This window comes from Oncorhynchus mykiss, chromosome 32 (genome assembly GCF_013265735.2).
Source record: "Oncorhynchus mykiss isolate Arlee chromosome 32, USDA_OmykA_1.1, whole genome shotgun sequence".
Lineage (NCBI taxonomy): Eukaryota > Metazoa > Chordata > Actinopteri > Salmoniformes > Salmonidae > Oncorhynchus > Oncorhynchus mykiss.
Genome location: NC_050572.1, coordinates 24864191 through 24889310, shown reverse-complemented (window position 1 = coordinate 24889310; position 25120 = coordinate 24864191). Strand labels below are relative to the sequence as shown.

General features: G+C 43.6%; 1 protein-coding gene across 9 annotated transcripts in view; it reads right to left on the bottom strand.

The window, feature by feature from the left end:
* Positions 1 to 25120, bottom strand: part of LOC110488157 (thyroid hormone receptor beta) — a 117983-nt gene that overhangs the window by 25990 nt on the left and 66873 nt on the right. For 7 of the 9 annotated variants that reach the window (XM_021560232.2, XM_021560231.2, XM_021560234.2 and 4 more), the window contains 3 exons: positions 3433 to 3489; positions 3179 to 3251; positions 2840 to 2893 (listed from right to left, as the gene is read on the bottom strand). In XM_021560232.2, the coding sequence (XP_021415907.1) occupies positions 2840 to 2893; positions 3179 to 3185 (61 nt within the window). In that variant the 5' untranslated portion in view covers positions 3186 to 3251; positions 3433 to 3489. Of the gene's footprint in view, positions 1 to 2839; positions 2894 to 3178; positions 3252 to 3432; positions 3490 to 21629; positions 21653 to 25120 lie in introns of those variants that run through there. The other 2 variants (XM_036970752.1, XM_021560239.2) reach the window with 2 other exon arrangements.

Genomic DNA, 25120 nt, shown 5'->3' with positions numbered 1-25120 from the left:
GAAAGAGAGATGGACAGACATTCAAAAGGTTTCAGTGAGAGCTACAGGACAGACGGACAGACAGACAGACAGACAGGCAGCATGTTGTGTCCCGCATCCATCTGGATGAGAGACAGAGAACTGAATTATTCAAAACGGAACCTAAAAATGGAGCACTAAAAGAGGGGAGTGTGTGTGTGAGTGTGTGGAGGGGGGTGGGGTTGGGTTGAATGGGTTCATGAAATAGAATGAATGGGTTCATCAAATAGCACACTATCAGCCTTAGGGTCAAATTATTTTTGTAGAAGAGAAAACCACACAATTATACTACTTTACCCGGCAACAATACAGAAGCAGCCCTCTATGTTACCCATGGCAAAAGGAGTGACACATGAATGCCTTTGACCTCAGCACTGCACACGGATCCTCTGCCAGGTAACAGTAACAAACATCTAACATTCATGGCTCTGCCTAAGGCTGTGAGGCTGAAACGTTGGCACAGAAAATATATATTTGACACTTTGCAAGCGCAGTGTGCAGAAGAGCTTCTCCTCTTTAAACAGTGACAGAGAGGACCCAACCAAACCCTGTCCGTTTCCATATTCAGCCTGGACATTTCCACATGAATAAAACACAGACACAGAGAGTACCCAGCTGGCATGACGCTATCTCTCTCCCACGCAGACATTACTATTTAGTTCAGATCTCTGTCAGTAAGGCCAGCGGACACACACACACACACACACACATACACACAGCTTTCCGAGAATGAAAGGGAAGATCAAGGTGCATCTGAAATGGGGAAATGATTTAATGATTGGATCTCTAATTCATATGTGAGCTGCTATACAGTGGTTTAGAATGTCACTGACTGTTCTGACTGTTCCTTCTACCTCAACCGTATGACATACATATATATGTCATACAGTGCCTTGCGAAAGTATTCGGCCCCCTTGAACTTTGCGACCTTTTGCCACATTTCAGGCTTCAAACATAAAGATATAAAACTGTATTTTTTTGTGAAGAATCAACAACAAGTGGGACACAATCATGAAGTGGAACGACATTTATTGGATATTTCAAACTTTTTTAACAAATCAAAAACTGAAAAATTGGGCGTGCAAAATTATTCAGCCCCCTTCAGTTAATACTTTGTAGCGCCACCTTTTGCTGGTCGGGACTTTGACTTGGCCATTCTAACACCTGGATATGTTTATTTTTGAACCATTCCATAGTAGATTTTGCTTTATGTTTTGGATCATTGTCTTGTTGGAAGACAAATCTCCGTCCCAGTCTCAGGTCTTTTGCAGACTCCATCAGGTTTTCTTCCAGAATGGTCCTGTATTTGGCTCCATCCATCTTCCCATCAATTTTAACCATCTTCCCTGTCCCTGCTGAAGAAAAGCAGGCCCAAACCATGATGCTGCCACCAACATGTTTGACAGTGGGGATGGTGTGTTCAGCTGTGTTGCTTTTACGCCAAACATAACGTTTTGCATTGTTGCCAAAAAGTTCAATTTTGGTTTCATCTGACCAGAGCACCTTCTTCCACATGTTTGGTGTGTCTCCCAGGTGGCTTGTGGCAAACTTTAAACGTCACTTTTTATGGATATCTTTAAGAAATGGCTTTCTTCTTGCCACTCTTCCATAAAGGCCAGATTTTTTTTCAATATACGACTTGATTGTTGTCCTATGGACAGAGTCTCCCACCTCAGCTGTAGATCTCTGCAGTTCATCCAGAGTGATCATGGGCCTCTTGGCTGCATCTCTGATCAGTCTTCTCCTTGTATGAGCTGAAAGTTTAGAGGGAAGGCCAGGTCTTGGTAGATTTGCAGTGGTCTGATACTCCTTCCATTTCAATATTATCGCTTGCACAGTGCTCCTTGGGATGTTTAAAGCTTGGGAAATCTTTTTGTATCCAAATCCGGCTTTAAACTTCTTCACAACAGTATCTCGGACCTGCCTGGTGTGTTCCTTGTTCTTCATGATGCTCTCTGCGCTTTTAACGGACCTCTGAGACTATCACAGTGCAGGTGCATTTATACGGAGACTTGATTACACACAGGTGGATTGTATTTATCATCATTAGTCATTTAGGTCAACATTGGATCATTCAGAGATCCTCACTGAACTTCTGGAGAGAGTTTGCTGCACTGAAAGTAAAGGGGCTTTATAATTTTGCACGCCCAATTTTTCAGTTTTTGATTTGTTAAAAAAGTTTGAAATATCCAATAAATGTTGTTCCACTTCATGATTGTGTCCCACTTGTTGTTGATTCTTCACAAAAAAATACAGTTTTATATCTTTATGTTTGAAGCCTGAAATGTGGCAAAAGGTCGCAAAGTTCAAGGGGGCCGAATACTTTCGCAAGGCACTGTATATTAGATCAAATCGAGTTCAATAGGGTCAGATACCTTTCAATAGTACATGTCATTCTCCTAATGACAAAATATATTCTGAGTGCACCCTTTAGTGCAGTGTTTCTTCACTGTTGTTCAACTACCCCCAATGTAAGACTTTACTATAACCCCACAAGACTACTTTACTATAACCCCACAACCCAGACAGACAGTATAGAATAGAGAAGTATGAGGATGAGGAACAGAACTATGTAGAGAGATAGAATGACAGGGAGGACTGTAACTGTACTATGTAGATCACAGGAGGTTGGTGGCACCTTAATTGGGGAGGATAGGCTTGTGGTAATGGCTGGAGCAGAAGGAGTGCAAACACATGTGTTTGATGCCATTCCATTGATCCATTCCAGCTATTACCACAAGCCTGTCCTCCCCTCAGCAGCCAACACTGATGTAGATACATAGACAGCTAGAATAGTTGAGAGGGAGGTGTAGAACCGTACCATTTTGCATGGCCTCATGTTTCCAGCGGGGGGTGGTGCATTTGTCTCCTTGCTCTAGAAACGAGAAGCAGAAAGCATTTAGAAACAGAAACAGTCTCTTTTTTGTGAGCGTCACAGCACAGCACAGCACAGCACAGCACAAGACAGCACAGCATGCCACACTCGCCTGGGTCAAAAGCCCTGATGATGAGGACATTCTTTTCAATTTAATGCAGTAAACAACCCCCCCACAGATTTTGACCCAGACCAGTGAGGCATTCTGTGCTGTGACATATGCCCCCCCAAAGAGACTGTTCCTACAGAGTAGATGGATACTTCAATGTATTTTAAAAGTGTTACCTGACATGCTGCTGGGCTTCAGGGCATAGACACCATTCTCATACCCTCCCCTGCCTTCTGATACTGGCCTGGGCTGGAGGGGATAGAGCTGGAGATTACATGGACAACTCACAGAAAACATAGCACTTAAACGTAACTCTCTAGCTCTCTGTATTCCCAGTCAGTTTCTAGGAGATCAGTAGGACATTGTTAACTATACAGAAGGTACCCAGAGCCGTGTATAGATGAGTGTCTCTGATGGCACTTATTCTCACCTGTGTGCGGACTGTCAGAATCCCCCACGGTGATGCGTCGGCTTACACCATTGGAGCCTGAAAGACATACGAAGGGTTTTGTTCGATTTGCTTAAGAAGGCTTCATTTGTGTGTACCGTATATAGGCTATGAATGATGATCCCAACATCTCAACCAATACTGAAGTGATGCAAAGCAAACTGTCTGCTGACAAAAACAATTGCGGAGGGAAAGTCTGTTTGCTCAGTTGCTCTTTCAAACAGAGAGAACTTTGCAGTAGAGTTTGTTAGTAGAATGCCTTTCAGGTCAGATTCAGCTCTGTTGTTGTTATAGGTCACAGTCTTGGCCCCCCGAGGAACAGGTCTCATATGCCAAGTGTGCCCTAGACATGCTTCCCACAGCGACACAGAGTGGACATAGATGGAACTTCAACCACACACACACTCATATACACACACACAAGCACAGCTCTAAAGCCTTAACAGGGAGAACAACACACAACAGAGAAAGAGAGACTGTGACGCCTCATGGGTGTCCCGGTCGCAGCCAGGTGTGACACAGCCTGGGATCGAACCCGGATCTGTAGTGACGCCTCTAGCACTCTAATGCAGTGCCTTAGACCGCTGCTCCACTCGGGAGATATCAAGGTATCTTAAAGGGGACCAACTCTGTCAAAAAAAATATCCATATCTACTCTCATACCTTTTGTTGATCACACATTCTCAACCGAAGTTCACATATGGGCAGTAATACAAGACAGCGCAGAGAAGCAGGGGAAATGTTATAAGGGTATTTTACAGGGGCGCAACTTTGGTTTTAGAGGTGGGGGACATAATTATTATTTTTCATTTTTATCCGGTCGGAAAAACACTCTAAACAGCCTACCCGACCACTCGGAGGCGTCCACATGGTCCTAAAGCACACCGTTGCCTCGTTTTGTATCATAAAACTGGGGAGGACAAAATTGCAATTTCAGAATGTCCCCCCATCCCCAGTGAAAGTTGTGCCCCTGGTATTTTTACATGAATAGGCGAGACGTGCTTTGATAATGCAACCTATGGATTACAGAATTAAGTTATATATTTTCATGTGAGACAGGAGTCAGGGATTGGGGTTTCAGTGGAATTGGGATGATAGGAAAATAGCCTAGGCACTATATAAGGCTACTCCTACGTGAGTCAATAGATAGATAATACACTTGATTTAGGCTACATTATTGCATGCTAAATGTTTCTGATTAGTGATAGATGAGCAAACAAATAAATTAGCTTCCAATTCCACCTGTCCAACCAGAGATCCATTAACCAAATATATAGACAGAGATTCAGTGAAACAATCAGGTCCCCTGTGGGAATCAAACCCGCAACCCTGGCGTTGCAAGCGCCATGCTCTACCAACTGAGCCACATGGGACTCATCATTGGCCCTCACCTCAATTAAGCTAACATTTCCCCAGCCTAATTGTTACCAAATATCGAAATGCAGATTCAGTGAAAACAAAGATCTGACATTGATTGATTTATCTGTATGAGTCCCCCACGTTGTCTTAAAGCAGTGCCATGGCTCTGTCCCAATCAAAACGGTGCTGAAATGATCATGTAGGTGACCACACACAACTATTGCTTTAAAACAGTTGTATATGACTTTGGGAGTTTTAGTATAAGCAAGAATTTGAAACATGCCTTCAATTACAATATTACAATATTTTCATCATTCAGTTGATCATAGCGAAGGTGAATTATCCTTTCTCTGCGCTTCTTCTAAGCCCAATAGCTGTTTCCTCGTCTCCTCAGTCCGCTGCCACCCAACTCCGCCGCTCTGTTCTCAACACCAGTTTAAATCAATATAGCCTGCTGTTTTCTAGAAATCAGTTTTATTTCAGGTTCGGCCTCATTTCATTTCTGTGATGTCGGGCCAGGCCTGGGCTCGGGCTTCAGCTCATCGGGCTTGCATCGGACAGGGATCTAATTTTCAGTTCTGATGACAACTCTAAACTGCAGTCGGGTCTCGTGTGCAGTCCGGCAGTGTCAATTACAGTATGTGTATGCTTTGAATCTAGGCTAAAGGCTTCCATGAGACAACCTGTTTGGATAATGTGCAATTAGATTTTTGCCAATCTGCTGCTGCACATGTTGTGTATTTTGTGAAATTGCATTAGTGCTACATTGGAGGAAAATTTGGTAATTGAAGAGTGTGAAGAGAAAATTGTAGAGGTGCCATCTTAGTGTGCACGTTTGCTGTACACAACTCAAACCCTCCTCCCATAGCCCCCTCCTTTGATGAACAGCTGGCTGGAGGTGAAGTGCATAATGGGTACAGGGCATGGGGTGTGCATACATCCACTTATACTTAGTTATTTACATCATTTTAAGGATAAAATGATAAATCTATCTACATGCAACTTGGCATCAGGACAATAATTGTAGCCTTATCAAAGGTAGCTGGGGAGTGCCTGTTGGCTGTAGTGGGGTTCACGGAAAGTTGTCTGTTGTGATGTGTGTTTGTGTGTGTGTGAGTGAGAGTGGCTGACACAGCAGTGATAAATGAAAGATCAGTTGGGTTTTAATTTTTTTTTTTACCTTTATTTAACCAGGCAAGTCAGTTAAGAACAAATTCTTATTTTCAATGACGGCCTGTTCAGTGGCAGAACGACAGATTTGTACCTTGTCAGCTTGGGAGTTTGAACTTGCAACCTTCCGGTTACTAGTCCAACGCTCTAACCACTAGGCTACCCTGCCGGTTAGATAGATATAGGGAGCAGTGGGTGGACTATGTGTGTGTGTGCCTTTATTATAGTTCCGCGATGATGATGATGGGGGCCATTTTCAATTACACTCCTCGATTCAAGCTTGGTAAATGAACAATCAGAACAACAAGACTTACTCTCCTTGTGTAATGTTTTGTGTGATAAAGCTCAAAGTGTGTGTGTGTGTGTGTGAGAGAGACAGAGTGTTGTCTGAATACACCCACACTCACTTGGTCCACAGATGGCCTTTTTTAAAGGAAATCACTTGGTTGAGCGCTTTGGCGAATGTCTAATTATAATTTGGGCACATAGAGTCCTGAATTACCACAGTGATACTAATGGCTCTGAACACACACACACACACACACACACACACACACACACACACACACACACACACACACACACACACACACACACACACACACACACACACACACACACACACACACACACACACACACACACACACACACACACACACACACACACACACACACACACACACACACACCCCACAGGCCTGATTCAGCTGGAGAGAGCGATAGAGCGAGAGAGAAAGAGAGCATGGTCTCTCCCCCCGTTCCCCCACTGTCCTCCTCCCCTTTCACCTATCTGTCAAAGCCATGTGGTTGTGTACCTCTCTTGCTCACTCTATTTCAATGTCTCTCAAATGAACTGCCTACTTGTTAGGTTTGAAAGAAGCTGATTGTTAAAACAATGGAGTCAAGTACTTTAATTATCTGTGATGTGATGGTTAAAAGACTAGATAAGTGCCTTTCATGTATCAGTCAATTCATGCTTTCATACAGGTACAAGAGAACACATGGTGATATCTATTTAGGAATAGACCTTTTCAATGGGCCTTTCCTTCAAAGACAAAAGGTTCCTCTGATTGAGACAACTGACGCAGCTCATGCTCTAGCTCCAAGATAAACCAGCAATATTACATTTTCAGTTTCTGTGTCCCAAACAACACACAATTTATTTTATTTTGGGCGCACTAGTTGTGTATATAGTAAACAAAAAAGGAATGTCTTCTCACTGTCAACTGCGTTTATTTTCAGCAAACTTAACGTGTAAATATTTGTATGAACATAAGATTCAACAACTGAGACATAAACTGAACAAGTTCCACAGACATGTGACTAACATAATTGGAATAATGTGTCCCTGAACAAAGGGGGGTCAAAATCAAAAGTAACACTCAGTATCTGGTGTGGCCACCAGCTGCATTAAGTACTGCAGTGCATCCCCTCCTCATGGACTGCACCAGATTTGCCAGTTCTTGCTGTGAGATGTTAACCCACTCTTCCACCAAGTTCCCGGACATTTGTCACCACTGATAAATCCACCATAATTGAAAATTTCAATAAGCATTTTTCTACTGCTGGCCATGCTTTCCACCTGGCTACTCCTCCTACCCCTGTCAACAGCACTGCACCCCCAACAGCAACTCGCCCAAGCCTTCCCCATTTCTCCTTCTCCCAAATCCATTCAGCTGATGTTCTGAAAGAGCTGCAAAATCTGGACCCCTACAAATCAGCCGGGCTAGACAATCTGGACCCTTTCTTTCTAAAATGATCTGCCGAAATTGTTGCCACCCCTATTACTAGCCTGTTCAACCTCTCTTTCGTGTCGTCTGAGATTCCCAAAGATTGTAAAGCAGCTGCGGTCATCCCCCTCTTCAAAGCGGGGGACACTCTTGACCCAAACTGCTACAGACCTATATCTATCCTACCATGCCTTTCTAAGGTCTTCGAAAGCCAAGTCAACAAACAGATTACCGGCCATTTCGAATCTCACCATACCTTCTCTGCTATGCAATCTGGTTTCAGAGCTGGTCATGGGTGCACCTCAGCCACGCTCAAGGTCCTAAACAATATCTTAACCGCCATCGATAAGAAACATTACTGTGCAGCCGTATTCATTGATCTGGCCAAGGCTTTCGACTCTGTCAATCACCACATCCTAATCGGCAGACTCAACAGCCTTGGTTTCTCAAATGATTGCCTCGCCTGGTTCACCAACTACTTCTCTGATAGAGTTCAGTGTGTCAAATCGGAGGGTCTGTTGTCCGGACCTCTGGCAGTCTCTATGGGGGTGCCACAGGGTTCAATTCTTGGACCGACTCTCTTCTCTGTATACATCAATGAGGTCGCTCTTGCTGCTGGTGAGTCTCTGATCCACCTCTACGCAGACGACACCATTCTGTATACTTCCGGCCCTTCTTTGGACACTGTGTTAACAACCCTCCAGGCAAGCTTCAATGCCATACAACTCTCCTTCCGTGGCCTCCAATTGCTCTTAAATACAAGTAAAACTAAATGCATGTTCTTCAACCGATCGCTACCTGCACCTACCTGCCTGTCCAACATCACTACTCTGGACGGCTCTGACTTAGAATACGTGGACAACTACAAATACTTAGGTGTCTGGTTAGACTGTAAACTCTCCTTCCAGACCCATATCAAACATCTCCAATCCAAAGTTAAATCTAGAATTGGCTTCCTATTTCGCAACAAAGCATCCTTCACTCATGCTGCCAAACATACCCTTGTAAAACTGACCATCCTACCAATCCTCGACTTTGGCGATGTCATTTACAAAATAGCCTCCAATACCCTACTCAACAAATTGGATGCAGTCTATCACAGTGCAATCCGTTTTGTCACAAAAGCCCCATACACTACCCACTATTGCGACCTGTACGCTCTCGTTGGCTGGCCCTCGCTTCATACTCGTCGCCAAACCCACTGGCTCCATGTCATCTACAAGACCCTGCTAGGTAAAGTCCCCCCTTATCTCAGCTCGCTGGTCACCATAGCATCTCCCACCTGTAGCACACGCTCCAGCAGGTATATCTCTCTAGTCACCCCCAAAACCAATTCTTTCTTTGGCCGCCTCTCTTTCCAGTTCTCTGCTGCCAATGACTGGAATGAACTACAAAAATCTCTGAAACTGGAAACACTTATCTCCCTCACTAGCTTTAAGCGCCAACTGTCAGAGCAGCTCACAGATTACTGCACCTGTACATAGCCCACCTATAATTTAGCCCAAACAACTACCTCTTTCCCAACTGTATTTAATTAATGTATTTATTTTGCTCCTTTGCACCCCATTATTTTTATTTCTACTTTGCACATTCTTCCATTGCAAAACTACCATTCCAGTGTTTTACTTGCTATATTGTATTTACCTTGCCACCATGGCCTTTTTTGCCTTTACCTCCCTTCTCACCTCATTTGCTTACATTGTATATAGACTTGTTTATACTGTATTATTGACTGTATGTTTGTTTTACTCCATGTGTAACTCTGTGTCGTTGTATCTGTCGAACTGCTTTGCTTTATCTTGGCCAGGTCGCAATTGTAAATGAGAACTTGTTCTCAACTTGCCTACCTGGTTAAATAAAGGTAAATAAATAAATAAATACATTTCTGGGGGGGAATGGCCCTAGCTCTCACCCTCCGATTCAACAGGTCCCAGACGTGCTCATTGGGATTGAGATCCGGGCTCTTCGCTGGGCATGGCAGAACACTGACATCAGCCATACTGCTCGTTCTGTGCGCGGTGGCATTGTCATGCTGGAGGATCATGTCAGGATGAGCCTGCAGGAAGGGTACAACATGAGGGAAGAGGATGTCTTACTCAACACACAGCGTTGAGATTGCCTGCAATGATAATAAGCTCAGTCCGATGATGCTGTGACGCACCGCCCCAGACCATGACGGACCCTCCACCTCTAAATCGATCCCGCTCCAGAGTACTCTGTGTAACGCTCATTCCTTCGACAAATAAACGTGAAGGGATTGTCCTGGTGTAACTCGGGCAGTTGCTGTTGCCATCCTGTACCTGTCCCGCAGCTGTGATGTTCGGATGTACCCATCCTGTGCAGGTGTTGTTACACGTGGTCTGCCAATGTGAGGATGATAAGCTATCCGTCCTGTCTCCCTGTAGCGCTGTCTTAGGCGTCTCACATTACGGACATTGCAATTGATTGCCCGGGCCACATCTTCATGCCTCCGTGCAGCACCTTCACGCAGATGAGCAGGGACCATGGGCATCTTTCTTTTGGTGTTTTTCAGAGTTAGTAGAAAGGCCTCTGTTGTGTCCTAAGTTTTCATAACTGTGACCTTAATTGCCTACTGTCTGTAAGCTGTTAGTGTCTTAATGACCGTTCCACAGGTGCATGTTCATTAATTGTTTATGGTTCATTGAACAAGCATGAGAAACAGTGTTTAAACCCTTTACAATGAAGATCTGTGAAGTTACGAATTATCTTTAAAAGACATGGTCCTGAAAAAGGGACGTTTATTTTTTTGCTGAGTTTATATTGGGTATATGGTGCCATTTGTGACACACCCGGTGGCTGGGATGAGTGGGCCACCTAACGTGGTGGAATACAAAATACAGTTTAGCAATAGTCACTGCATACATAACACAGTATCCACCTAAAGTTGTGCTATAGTATGTTCATGCAGTTATCAAAACTAACATATTCTCATCACATTAGTCTGGGAAGGATATAAGCAAAGTAGAAGTATCAATGAAAAGTACAGTACCATCTAACCAGCTACAAGGTTTTCCATGAGCAAGAATGACACCATTATAATGTCAAGAAGAGTTAACCCTAAGATCTGGTGTGTGCTCATAAAGACAGCAGATGTTAGGAAAGAGCTGCAAAACCTGGACCCGTACAAATCAGCTGGGCTAGACAATCTGGACCCTCTCTTTCTAAAACTATCCGCCGCCATTGCTGCAACCCCTATTACCAGCCTGTTCAACCTCTCTTTCGTATCATCCGAGATCCCTAAAGATTGGAAAGCTGCCGCGGTCATCCCCCTCTTCAAAGGGGGTGACACCCTAGACCCAAACTGTTACAGACCTATATCCATCCTGCCCTGCCTATCTAAAGTCTTCGAAAGCCAAGTTAATATACAGATCACCGACCATTTAGAATCCCACAGTAACTTCTCCGGTTTCCGAGCCGGTCACGGGTGCACCTCAGCCACGCTCAAGGTACTAAACGATATCATAAGCGCCATTGATAAAAGACAGTACTGTGCAGCCGTCTTCATCGACCTGGCCAAGGCTTTCGACTCTGTCAATCACCGTATTCTTATTGGCAGACTCAATAGCCTTGGTTTTTCTAATGACTGCCTCGCCTGGTTCACCAACTACTTTGCAGACAGAGTTCGGTGTGTCATATCGGAGGGCCTGTTGTCCGGACCTTTGGCAGTCTCTATGGGGGTACCACAGGGTTCAATTCTCGGGCCGACTCTTTTCTCTGTATATATCAATGATGTCGCTCTTGCTCGGGCGATTCCCTGATCCACCTCTACGCAGATGACACCATTCTGTATACTTCTGGCCCTTCCTTGGACACTGTGCTAGCTAACCTTCAAACTAACTTCAATGCCATACAACACTCCTTCCGTGGCCTCCAACTGCTCTTAAACGCTAGTAAAATTAAATGCATGCTTTTCAACCGTTCGCTGCCTGCACCCGGCCGCCCGACTGGCATCACCACCCTGGACTAAAGGTCGACCGAATAATGGCCGATTAATTAGGGGTGATTTCAAGTTTTCATAACAATCGGAAATCTGTATTTTTGGGCGCCGATTTGCCGTTTTTTTTTTTATGTACATCTTTATTGAACTAGGCAAGTCCGTTAAGAACACATTCTTATTTTCAATGACGGCCTAGGAACGGTGGGTTATCTGCCTTGTTCAGGGACAGAATGACAGATTTTTACCTTGTCAGCTCGGGGGATCCAATCTTGCAACCTTACAGTTAACTAGTCCAACGCAATAATGACCTGCCTCTCTCTCGTTGCACTCCACAAGGAGACTGCCTGTTACGCGGATGCACTAAGCCAAGCAAAGTTGCTAACTAGCATTAAACTTATCTTATAAAAAACAATCAATCATAATCACTAGTTAACTACACATGGTTGATGATATTACTAGATATTATCTAGCGTGTCCTGCGTTGCATATAATCTGACTGAGCATACAAGCATACAAGTATCTGAGTATCTAAGTATCTGACTGAGCGGTGGTAGGCAGAAGCAGGCGCGTAAACATGAATTCAAACAGCACTTACGTGCGTTTTTACAACCTAAAACTTCTTACCTGGGAATATTGAAGACTCATGTTAAAAGGAACCATCAGTTTTCATATGTTCTCATGTTCTGAGCAAGGAACTCAAACGTTAGCTTTCTTACATAGCACATATTGCATTTTTACTTTCTTCTCCAACACTTTGTTTTTGCATTATTTAAACCAAATTGAACATGTTTCATTATTTACTTGAGGCTAAATTGATTTTTATTGATGTATTATATTAAGTTAAAATAAGTGTTCAGTCAGTATTGTTGTAATTGTCATTATTCCAAAGAAAATAAAATACATTTAAAATCGGCCAATTAATCAGTATCGGCTTTTTTGGTCCTCCAATAATAGGTATCGGCGTTGAAAAATCATAATCGGTCGACCTCTACCCTGGACGTTCCGACCTAGAATATGTGGACAACTATAAATACCTAGGTGTCTGGCTAGACTGTAAACTCTCCTTCCAGACTCATTAAACATCTCCAATCCAAAATCAAATCTAGAATCGGCTTTCTATTTCACAACAAAGCCTCCACTTCACTTCACTTACCCTAGTAAAACTGACTATCCTACCGATCCTCGACTTCGGCGATGTCGTCTACAAAATAGCTTCCAATACGCTACTCAGCAAACTGGATGCAGTCTATCACAGTGCCATCCGTTTTGTTACTAAATTACCTTATACCACCCACCACTGCGACCTGTATGCTCTAGTCGGCTGGCCCTCGCTACATATTCGTCGCCAGACCCACTGGCTCCAGGTCATCTATAAGTCTATGCTAGGTAAAGCTCCGCCTTATCTCAGTTCACTGGTCATGATAACAACACCCACCCGTAGCACACGTTCCAGCGGGTATATCTCACTGATCATCCCCAAAGCCAACACCTCATTTGGCCGCCTTTCCTTCCAGTTCTCTGCTACCAGTGACTGGAACAAATTGCAAAAATCGCAGAAGTTGGAGACTTTTATCTCCCTCACCAACTTTAAACATCAACTATCTGAGCAGCTGTACATAATCCATCTGTAAATAGCCCACCCAATCTACCTAACTCATACTGTTTTTATTTTATTTACTTTTCTGCTCTTTTGCACACCAGTATCTCTACTTGCACATCATCATCGGCTCATTTATCACTCCAGTGTTAATTTGCTAAATTGTAATTATTCGCTCCTATGGCCTATTTATTGCCTACCTCCTCATGCCTTTTGCACACACTGTATATAGACTTTCTTTTTTCTACTGTGTCATTGACTTGTTTATTGTGTTATTGGCTTGTTTATTGTTTACTCCATGTGTAACTCTGTGTTGTTGTCTATGTCACACTGCTCTGCTTTATCTTGGCCAGGTCACAGTTGCAAATGAGAACTTGTTCTCAACTAGCCTACCTGGTTAAATAAAGGTGAAATAAATAAATAAAAAGAGACATTTGGTGGCATGTTTTGTAGGGTATGCATGGGTGACTGAGCTGTGTGCTAGTAGTTTAAACAGACAGCTCGGTGCATTCAGCATGTCAACACTTCTTACAAAAACAAGTAGTGATGAAGTCATTCTCTCCTCCACTTTGAGCCATGAGAGATTGACATGCATATCATTAATATTAGCGCCCTGTGTACATTTAAGGGCCAGCCGTGCTGCCCTGTTCTGAGCCAATTGTAATTTTCCTAAGTCCCTCTTTGTGGCACCTGACCACACGACTGAACAGTAGTCCAGGTGCAACAAAACTAGGTGCCTTTAGGACCTGTCTTGTTGATAGTGGTTAAGAAGGTAGAGCATCACTTTATTATAGACAGAGTTCTCCCCATCTTAGCTACTACTGTATCAATATGTTTTGACCATGACAGTTTACAATCCAGGGTTAAGTCAAGCAGTTTAGTCAGTGTTCACATGCCCGAACACCTTGAATGCAAAAGAACACGATCCTCCCAGCCACTGACAGGGAAGGAGTCTGCAGCTTACGAATACAAATCAAATAAAATTGTATTTGTCACATGCACCGAATACCATAGGTGTAGTAGACCTTACAGTGAAATGCTTACTTACAAGCCCTTAACCAACAATGCTTAACAATCATTATGGTCTTGTCTACCCAGTATTTTCTGTCATTATTCCAGCTCTTTCATATCAGTGCAGCTGAAGGAAAGGAGATGATGTGACTAGGAGAGGATGTTACATTAGTCTATTAAGACACAACCACAGTTCTTTTCCTCCAGGGCCAACTTCCTGCTCGGCTGGCTGGATCACATGCCACTCACTTACATCATCAAAAAAGCACATCTTTGGATACCCTTCAAACACCTATATGGGCAACATGAGATAAGTACCATTGCAAGCATGAACGCACACAATACACACACACACACAACACTGTAGTTGACCCATGCATTTATGGGAAGTGAACCTAGCTACTTCTATCTCGGGTGAACTCTTGCCCAATACAGAAATACAGTAGCACTAGAATAGATGTTGAGATAGAGAGCTAGGTGTAAAGGATGGATGTTGAGATAGAGAGCTAGGTGTAAAGGATGGATGTTGAGATAGAGAGCTAGGTGTAAATGATGGATGTTGAGATAGAGAGCTAGGTGTAAAGGATGGATGATGAGATAGAGAGCTAGGTGTAAAGGATGGATGATGAGAGAGAGCTAGGTGTAAAGGATGGATGTTGAGATAGAGAGCTAGGTGTAAAGGATGGATGTTGAGATAGAGAGCTAGGTGTAAAGGATGGATGATGAGATAGAGAGCTAGGTGTAAAGGATGGATGTTGAGATAGAGAGCTAGGTGTAAAGGATGGATGATGAGATAGAGAGCTAGGTGTAAAGGATGGATGTTGAGATAGAGAGCTAGGTGTAAAGGATGGATGTTGAGATAGAGAGCTAGGTGTAAAGGATGGATGTTGAGATAGAGAGCTAGGTGTAAAGGATGGATGTTGAGATAGAGAGCTAGGTGTAAAGGATGGATGTTGAGATAGAGAGCTAGATGTAAAGGATGGATGATGAGATAGAGAGCTAGGTGTAAAGGATGGATGTTGAGATAGAGAGCTAGGTGTAAAGGATGGATGTTGAGATAGAGAGCTAGGTGTAAAGGATGGATGATGAGATAGAGAGCTAGGTGTAAAGGATGGATGTTGAGATAGAGAGCTAGGTGTAAAGGATGGATGTTGAGATAGAGAGCTAGGTGTAAAGGATGGATGATGAGATAGAGAGCTAGGTGTAAAGGATGGATGTTGAGATAGAGAGCTAGGTGTAAAGGATGGATGTTGAGATAGAGAGCTAGGTGTAAAGGATGGATGTTGAGATAGAGAGCTAGGTGTAAAGGATGGATGTTGAGATAGAGAGCTAGGTGTAAAGGATGGATGTTGAGATAGAGAGCTAGGTGTAAAGGATGGATGATGAGATAGAGAGCTAGGTGTAAAGGATGGATGTTGAGATAGAGAGCTAGGTGTAAAGGATGGATGATGAGATAGAGAGCTAGGTGTAAAGGATGGATGATGAGATAGAGAGCTAGGTGTAAAGGATGGATGTTGAGATAGAGAGCTAGGTGTAAAGGATGGATGTTGAGATAGAGAGCTAGGTGTAAAGGATGGATGTTGAGATAGAGAGCTAGGTGTAAAGGATGGATGTTGAGATAGAGAGCTAGGTGTAAAGGATGGATGTTGAGATAGAGAGCTAGGTGTAAAGTATGGATGTTGAGATAGAGAGCTAGGTGTAAAGGATGGATGTTGAGATAGAGAGCTAGGTGTAAAGGATGGATGTTGAGATAGAGAGCTAGGTGTAAAGGATGGATGTTGAGATAGAGAGCTAGGTGTAAAGGATGGATGTTGAGATAGAGAGCTAGGTGTAAAGGATGGATGTTGAGATAGAGAGCTAGGTGTAAAGGATGGATGTTGAGATAGAGAGCTAGGTGTAAAGGATGGATGTTGAGATAGAGAGCTAGGTGTAAAGGATGGATGTTGAGATAGAGAGCTAGGTGTCAGAAATCACAAGCAAGTGAGTTTCAGGCTTAAAAGTGTTATGGTGTAACTGAAATGTTAAACAGCGCAGATCAAAAAGTCATAATATTAAATTTATTGTATTTATTTATTTATTAATTTAGAAATGTGTGCAGAAGGATAAAATACCTTTGAGATTGACTGAAGGTTTTGAAATGTTCTGGGTAGGTTACCAATATATCCATCTAAAAATAAACATTGCCCGTATCTCAGCAACCAAAGCACAGTGGCGAGAGAGAAAGAGAAGCTCGGCCAACAGACCATGTCCATTTACAATGCAGTACATTTTAGTCATTTCACCGGATACTATTAGCCAGAACAATATGAAATAAGTGCTGAATAACTGCCCACAAATGGTAATCTTGGGAAAACAAAGAAATCTGTACAACTGAATACTTTGTACATTTTGATGTACTACCCAAGACTCCTACCCATCCCTTTACCCATGCAGTAAAAGCTTTAGCCAATATGAAATGGGTTTGGGACTGAGGTGGAAACAAGCTGAATCAGATTAAATGGTGCACTAGGTGGATGCTAGCTGCAGTAAATCCACATATGTAGTGAGTCAAGACTTATTTGAGTTCTAAGCACCAGAGAAAATAAATGACACGCACGTAGCTAAGCCTCCAGTTGTATAAATTGTGTGGTATCTGCCTTTGGGGTAATTATTTAGTTATTAATGCAAAATGTCATCATGCATCATGACATTAAATGAATGTAATTAATTAAATACGTGGCTGTATTCTCAGAGCCTTCATAACCGTCTCTTGTGCCCCTTATCTAACATGGCCCTTTGATAACATACTTCAAGCTTTATCACACAAAACATTACACAAGGAGAAGAATATGGCCCTGATCATCATCATCATCCAACTGCGGAGGAACCATAATAAAGGCACACACAAAATAAAGGCCACCAGATGGTGTTTTCAATAAAAAAAACTATTTGGCTGATAAAATAATCCTCTGGACTGCACTTTACATTACATTAAGATGGAGCTGAACCACTAGGGGAAAAACACACCGTCTATATATATGTGTGTGTGTGTGTGTGTTGGACCAAAGCACCACAATCGCCTCATGCAGTATACAGAGACAAACCCTGCTGTGTGTTCTGAAAGAGTACAACTTGAATGTTCCAGTTGTGGTTAACAGATTTCCACCAGACTGTTGATCACAGCCACACATTTCCCTAAAGATGGATACTAAGTTAATTCAACTGTAATAAAGTTGTCATTCTTGAGCTCATTCATGTTTAATAATTTGACTAAATCCTCCACATCCGACCTAAATAATGCTGAAAATATTTGAATTTGGAGACGCCCTTTCTAGATACCCTAAACTAGGCCTGCATCCGTATTGGCCCTAAACTAGGCCTGCATCCGTATTGGCCCTAAACTAGGCCTGCATCTGTATTGGCCATAAAACTAGGCCTGCATCCGCATTGGCCCTAAACTAGGCCTGCATCCGTATTGGCCCTAAACTAGGCCTGCATCCGTATTGGCCCTAAACTAGGCCTGCATCCGCATTGGCCCTAAACTAGGACTGCATCCGTATTGGCCCTAAACTAGGCCCGCATCCATATTGGCCCTAAACTAGGCCTGCATCCGTATTGGCCCTAAACTAGGCCTGCATCCGTATTGGCCCTAAACTAGGCATGCGTCCATTATAGTCCTAAGGGCCCTAGTCAGAAGTTGTTCACTACAGGTAATAGGGTGCCATTTGGAGAGCAGCCCAGGTCGGAATAAGGAAGTTGACTGGGAAGGCCTCATCTTTCAGAGACTGAGGAGAACTGCCTGACCCCACCACCCAGCCAGTGTGTGTGTGTGTGTTAACCAAACACACCAGGGAGTGAATTCTACTCAGTGAGATTAATCGTTCAAACTTTAGAACATACGTTGCAGATAGAAATATATGTAGAAATGTAATGACTAGAGCTGGCACAGTACCAAATCCCTATTCTACATGGTAGATTATCATGTCTGTTGAAGACATTTCTATCTAAGCGTTCTGTAATGTCCCCCCCCCCGAAGAGGCCCCATATGGTTCCTCCTTCCTAGAAAGCATAAACCAAATACTGATTTAAACACATGCACACAGACACGCACATACACAGAGGCTGGTAGGAGGAGCTATAGGAGGACGGCTCATTGTAATGGCTGGAATGGAATTAATGGAACAGTATGAAACACATCAAACATATGGAAACCATGTTTGACTCGGTTCCACTTATTCTGATATAGTGATATTGGGGAGATCGATTGGTTTATTACTCGATTGGCTTATTACTCTCTCGTTTTATGGTCTTAAATCAGCATTTATTGATCTGAACTTAGTTCAACTGATTGCTGACCCCACTCGTTTGAATATAAAGAATCCTGATAAATCAACTCTGATCTCATACTTCAAAAAATAACCCTCAAATACAGAACTAGTGGTGTCTTTGAAACGGACCTCAGTGATCACTGTCCCATAGTCTGTGTCAGGAACACAAAGTTGCCTAAAACGAAACCACGCCTTATCACTTAGGGAAACTTTAAACCCTTCCATGAGCAACGATCCTTAATGACCGTTGCCATTCCAATTTGCCCTTGAACCATTCGCTAGTATGTTTATCTATGTATCTGATAAACATGCTCCAATGAAGAGATTAAGAATTAAAGATAGAGTCAACCCATGGTTCATGCCAGATCTTGCTGAGTTAAATCAGCTAAGGAACAAAGCTTGGTCTGAAGCAAGACAGACACATTGGTAGCACTGCTGACTGGCTGACCTTCAGACAACTTAGAAACAAATGTACTGCTTCTATAAAAAGGGCTAAGTCAATCTATTTCATTAATTCCATTTCTGACCTTTGTGACGATCCAGCTATGCTTTGGAAGGCTATTAAATTGCTAAAAAGAAGCAGCAACACAGACAAAAGCTAAATAAAGGACACCTTTAAACAATATTGTATTGCATCAGACCATTCATTTGAAAGGGGACTATGAAAGGACTGTTCATGACACAGGCTCATCTCTGATTATCACTTATTCTATACACATTGTTTTGCCTCAATCTCTACAAGATAATTCTTTGCCATGCTAGTCAAAATATGCCATACACTGTCCTATACTTAATTCAAATGTTAATCACAGACTCGCCTGCTACTGTAAATGGAGACCCACTGGTCTCTCTTCGGCAAGTCACTACTAAGGAAGTTCTGGACGCTCTCTTAGATGTTGATGTTAAATAGTCCACTGGGGCAGACATGCTTGACCCGTGTCTTCTACAGCTTGCTGCACCTCTGATTGTGGAGCCCTTAGCACATATTTAATTAATCCATTATTAGTATTAGTATTAGTACTAAGGTGTGGAAGTCGTCCCTTGTTCTCCAGCTCCACAAAGGTGGTAATCCCTGCAATCTTAATAATTCATTTCCCAATATCAAAACTTTAATGCCTAGCATAGGCTCAGAGGCAGGCAGAGTAGTCAGGCAGGTAGGCTCAGGGGCAGGCAGAGTAGTCAGGCAGGCAGGCTCAGGGGCAGGCAGAGTAGTCAGGCCGGCAGGCTCAGAGGCAGGCAGAGTAGTCAGGCAGGTAGGCTCAGGGGCAGGCAGAGTAGTCAGGCAGGCAGGCAGGCTCAGGGGCAGGCAGAGTAGTCAGGCCGGCAGGCTCAGGGGCAGGCAGAGTAGTCAGGCAGGTTCAGGGTCAGGGGCAGGCAGAGTAGTCAGGCAGGCAGGCTCAGGGGCAGGCAGAGTAGTCAGGCAGGCAGGCACAGGGTCAGGCAGAGTGGTCAGGCAGGCAGGCACAGGGTCAGGCAGAGTGGTCAGGCAGGCAGGCACAGGGTCAGGCAGAGTGGTTAGGCAGGCAGGCACAGGGTCAGGCAGAGTGGTCAGGCAGGCAGGCACAGGGTCAGGCAGAGTGGTCAGGCAGGCAGGCTCGGAGTCAGGACAGGTAAGGGTCAAAACCAGGAGGGCGAGAAAAGAGAGACTGGGAAAAGCAGGAGCTGAGACAAAACGCTGGTTGACTTGACAAACAAGACAAACTGGCAACAGACAAACAGAGAACACAGGTAACACAGGAGACAATGAGGAAGATGGATGACACCTGGGAGGGGAGTGGCGACAATCACAAAGACAGGTGAAACAGATCAGGGTGTGTCACTGTCAGGTGGATGGATTATCTTGGCAAAGGATAAATGGTCACTAACAGGGATGTAAACAAATTTGTACACAAAATTTGAGCGAAATAAGCTTTTGGGGGATGGAAAATGTCAGCGATTTTTTTTATTTCAGTTCATGAAACATGGGATCAACACTTTACATGTTGTATTTATATTTTTGTTCAGTATACATGCACACAGCAACCTCTGTGTTAAAACCTCTCGATTCAGTCTACCACTCTACCATTGTCTCTTATATAGTTCTGTTGGCTGGGAATCTTTGACTACCAGAAGGTCCCAACATGGGCTATTATTTGTATATAAAGCACTTCTCCAGAAACTCTGATACTACCTCACTTCTAAATTGGAAGTCTAGTATCTATAAGATTCACTCTCAAGACTGTTTGGTTCTAGAGGTCTCCTCTGAGTTAGGGGAGACTGGTTTCAGTTACTATACCCCTCAGTCCTGGAATTATTTATTTAACCTTTATCTAACTAGGCAAGTCAGTTAAGAAGAAATTCTTACTTACAATGACAGCCTAGCAACAGTGGGTTAACTGCCTTGTTCATTGGCAGGATAACAGATTTTTACCTTGTCAGCTCGGGGATTCGATCCAGCATCCTTTTGGTTACTGGCCCAACACTCTAACCACTAGGCTACCTGCCGGAATGACATACAGGTCACTCTAAAACTTATTTGGTCCCAAAAGGTTAATTTACTTGTTTTGATTGATTGCACTTGTTTTAATTGATTGTATATATTGTTTCTACTGGCATTTTGAATGTAACGTAATTTATTTTAAATGCTGTAACTGCAATTTTGTAGTTATCATGCTTGAATTTTTGTTCACATTGCTTGAACTGTTGTTCTCAGGGAAGCATTGGAAATGAGACCCTGGTCTCAATGACTTCCCCTAGTTAAACAAAGGTTAATAATACAAACATGATTCCATGCCAGCCATTACAACGAGCCTGACCTCTTACAGCTCCTCCCACCAGCCTCCTCTGACACACACACACACACACACACACACACACACATATATATGCATCCCTGTTTTTGAATGTCTGTGTGTGTGCTGTTTAGCTGAGGCCTGGGAGATGGGCTGAAGTGTAGCTTACGGCTCTCGGTATTGGCAGAGCAGAGCAGACCCTGGCATGCTATGAGACGCTGTGTGTGTGAAGTGTTGGACGCTGGCTAGCTGTCTGACAAAAGGCCATTCTTACCAGAGGGAGGGAGAGAGGCATAGAGAGAGGGAGGGATTGGAGGAGTCTGCCGAGTTCCCCCAGACAGAATCCTGGAAGAACGAGAACCAAACATCAGATTCTGGTGTCTGAGCGATCAACACTATCAGTCTCTTAATCGATCATAACAGTTGTAAAATGTTTTCTATTCAAATACGTCCAAAGAGGTTTGCGGTGCTATAATCAAAAATAATGTCCATGTATAGGCCTAATGCTCGACAACGAGTTAAAGCACATCAGTGGAGGCTGCTGAGGGGATGACGGCTCATAATAAGCTGAAATGGAGTCAATGGAATGGTATCAAACACATGGTTTCTATGTGGTGGATACCATGCCACTGACTTTAATGTGGTGGGTACCATGCCATTGACTTCATTCCAGCCATTATTATGATCCGTCCTCCCCTTAACAGCCTTCACTGAAGCACATACATGAACAAATAAATGTACTACCAAACAAATAGTGGGCCGCTGAAAGCCTGCAAGTACTGGCAACTCGCACTTTCTACTGTGAGTACTGGCACTAAAAGCAACGTGTATTAAGACAATGCATCGGGCCTTACAATCGAGCCTTACAATCGAGCCTTACAATCGAGCCTTACAATCGAGCCTTGCATCGAGCCTTGCATCGAGCCTTACAATCGAGCCTTGCATCGAGCCTTGCATCGAGCCTTACAATCGAGCCTTGCATCGAGCCTTACAATCGAGCCTTGCATCGAGCCTTGCATCGAGCCTTGCATCGAGCCTTGCATCGAGCCTTACAATCGAGCCTTGCATCGAGCCTTACAATCGAGCCTTGCATCGAGCCTTACAATCGAGCCTTGCATCGAGCCTTACAATCGAGCCTTGCATCGAGCCTTGCATCGAGCCTTGCATCGAGCCTTGCATCGGGCCTTACAATCGAGCCTTGCATCGAGCCTTACAATCGAGCCTTGCATCGAGCCTTGCATCGAGCCTTGCATCGAGCCTTGCATCGAGCCTTACAATCGAGCCTTGCATCGAGCCTTGCATCGAGCCTTGCATCGAGCCTTGCATCGAGCCTTGCATCGGGCCTTGCATCGGGCCTTGCATCGGGCCTTGCATCGGGCCATGCATCGGGCCTTGCATCGGGCCTTGCATCGGGCCTTGCATCGAGCCTTGCATCGAGCCTTGCATCGGGCCTTGCATCGAGCATTAGCCTTTTATGAAGAAACAAACAGTGACACTCTGGATGTACACATACGCAGTGGCACACGAGGTACACACACGACGTACACACGAAGTACACACATGAGGTACACACATGAGGTACACACGAGGTACACACACGACGTACACACGAAGTACACACATGAAGTACACACGACGTACACACGAGGTACACACGACGTACACACATGAGATACACACATGAGGTACACACGAGGTACACACAAGGCACACACGAGGTCCACACGAGGTACACACGAGGTACACACGAGGTACACACAAGGCACACACGAGGTACACACATGGCGTACACACATGACGTACACACAAGGTACACACACGACGTACACACGAGGTACACACGTGGTACACACGACGTACACACGTGGTACACACACGACGTACACACGTGGTACACACATATGCAGAAGCAGAGGGTTGAAGATCCCAGAGATGCTTTATGACTCCCTTAACCTCCCACAAGAACTTTTCCACTTCTTACCCCCCTTCTTTTTCACTAGGGCCTCTCAGCCTCTCTCTCACTCTCAGCTTATTTCTCTCCATTTCCCCCTCTCACTCTCTGATGACTCATTTCTCTGTGTGTAATGTCTGATCAAATCTAGTTATTAAAGCGGGCGAGGTATTTTTGCCGTTACTGTAGCTCTGAGCGATTAGGGCTTTCTGGTCTGTTCAGTTTAGGTTAGATTATTAGAAAATAACCACAGTTTTGGACTTTGGTTTTGATTATTGTTTTAAACATTAAATGCACAATGCAATGTGTAGGTTGAATGCTGTAACAACAGATGTAAAATACATTTTAAAAAGACCCATGATGGTAGTGACTGCCCATTACTGCTTATCACTTATTAACCATCATTTATTCACATTACTTTGCTTTAATAAAATACAGTGCATTCAGGAAGTATTCAGACCACTTGACTTCTTCCACATTTGGTGACTTTACAGCCTTATTCTAAAATGGATTAAATGGTTCTTGTTTATTCATCAATCTACACACAATACACCATAATAGCAAAGCAAAAACAGGTTTTTAGAATTTTTTGCTAATTTATACAAAATGAAAAACTGAAAATATCACATATTTACGTAAGTATTCAGACCCTTTACTCAGTACTTTGTTTAAGCACCTTTGGCAGCGATTACAGAGTCTTCTTGGGTGTGACGCTACAAGCAGGTATATCTCACTGGTCACCCCCAAAGCCAATTCCTCCTTTGGTCACCTTTCCTTCCAGTTCTCTGCTGCTAATGACTGGAATGAACTGCAAACATCACTGAAGCTGGAGACTCACATCTCCCTAACTAGCTTTAAGCACCAACTATCAGAGCAGCTTACAGATCACTGCACATGTACATAGCCCATCTGTAAACAGCCCATCTATCTACCGCATCCCCATACTGTATGTATGTATTTATCTTGCTCCTTTGCACCCCAGTATCTCTACTTGCACATTCATCTTCTGCACATCTACCATTCCAGTGTTTAATTGCTATATTGTAACTATTTATTGCCTTAACTCCCTTATCTTATCTCATTTGCACTCACTGTATATAGACTTTTGTTTTATTTTTTTTCTACTGTATTATTGACTGTATGTTTTGTTTATTCCATGTTTAACTCTGTGTTGTGGTATGTGTCGAATTGCTATGCTTTATCTTGGCCAGGTCGCAGTTGCAAATGAGAACTTGTTCTCAACTAGCCTACCTGGCTAAATAAAGGTGAAATAAAATTTCAAAAAACAAGCTTGGCATACCTGAATTTGGGGAGTTTCTCCCAATCTTCTCTGCAGATCATCTCAAGCTCTGTCAGGTTGAATGGGGAGCGTAGCTGCACAGCTATTTTTAGGTCTCTCCAGAGATGTTCGATCAGGTTCAAGTCCAGGCTCTAGCTGGGCCACTCGAGGACATTCAGAGACTTGTCCAGAAGCCACTCCTGCATTGTCTTCTTGGCTGTGTGCTCAGGGTCATTGTCCTATTGGAAGGTGAACCTTCGTCTCAGTCTGAGGTCCTGAGCACTTTGGAGCATGTTTTCATCACGTATCTCTCTGTACTTTGCTCCGTTCATTCTTCCCTCCTTTCTGACTAGTCTGCCAGTGCCTGCCACTGAAAAACATCCCTACAGCATGATGCTGCCACCACCATGTTTCACCGTAGGGATGGTGCCATGTTTCCTCCAGACATGATGGTTGGCATTCAGGTCAAAGAGTTCAATCTTGGTTTTATCAGACCAGAGAATCTTGTTTCTCATGGTCTGAGAGTCATTAGGTG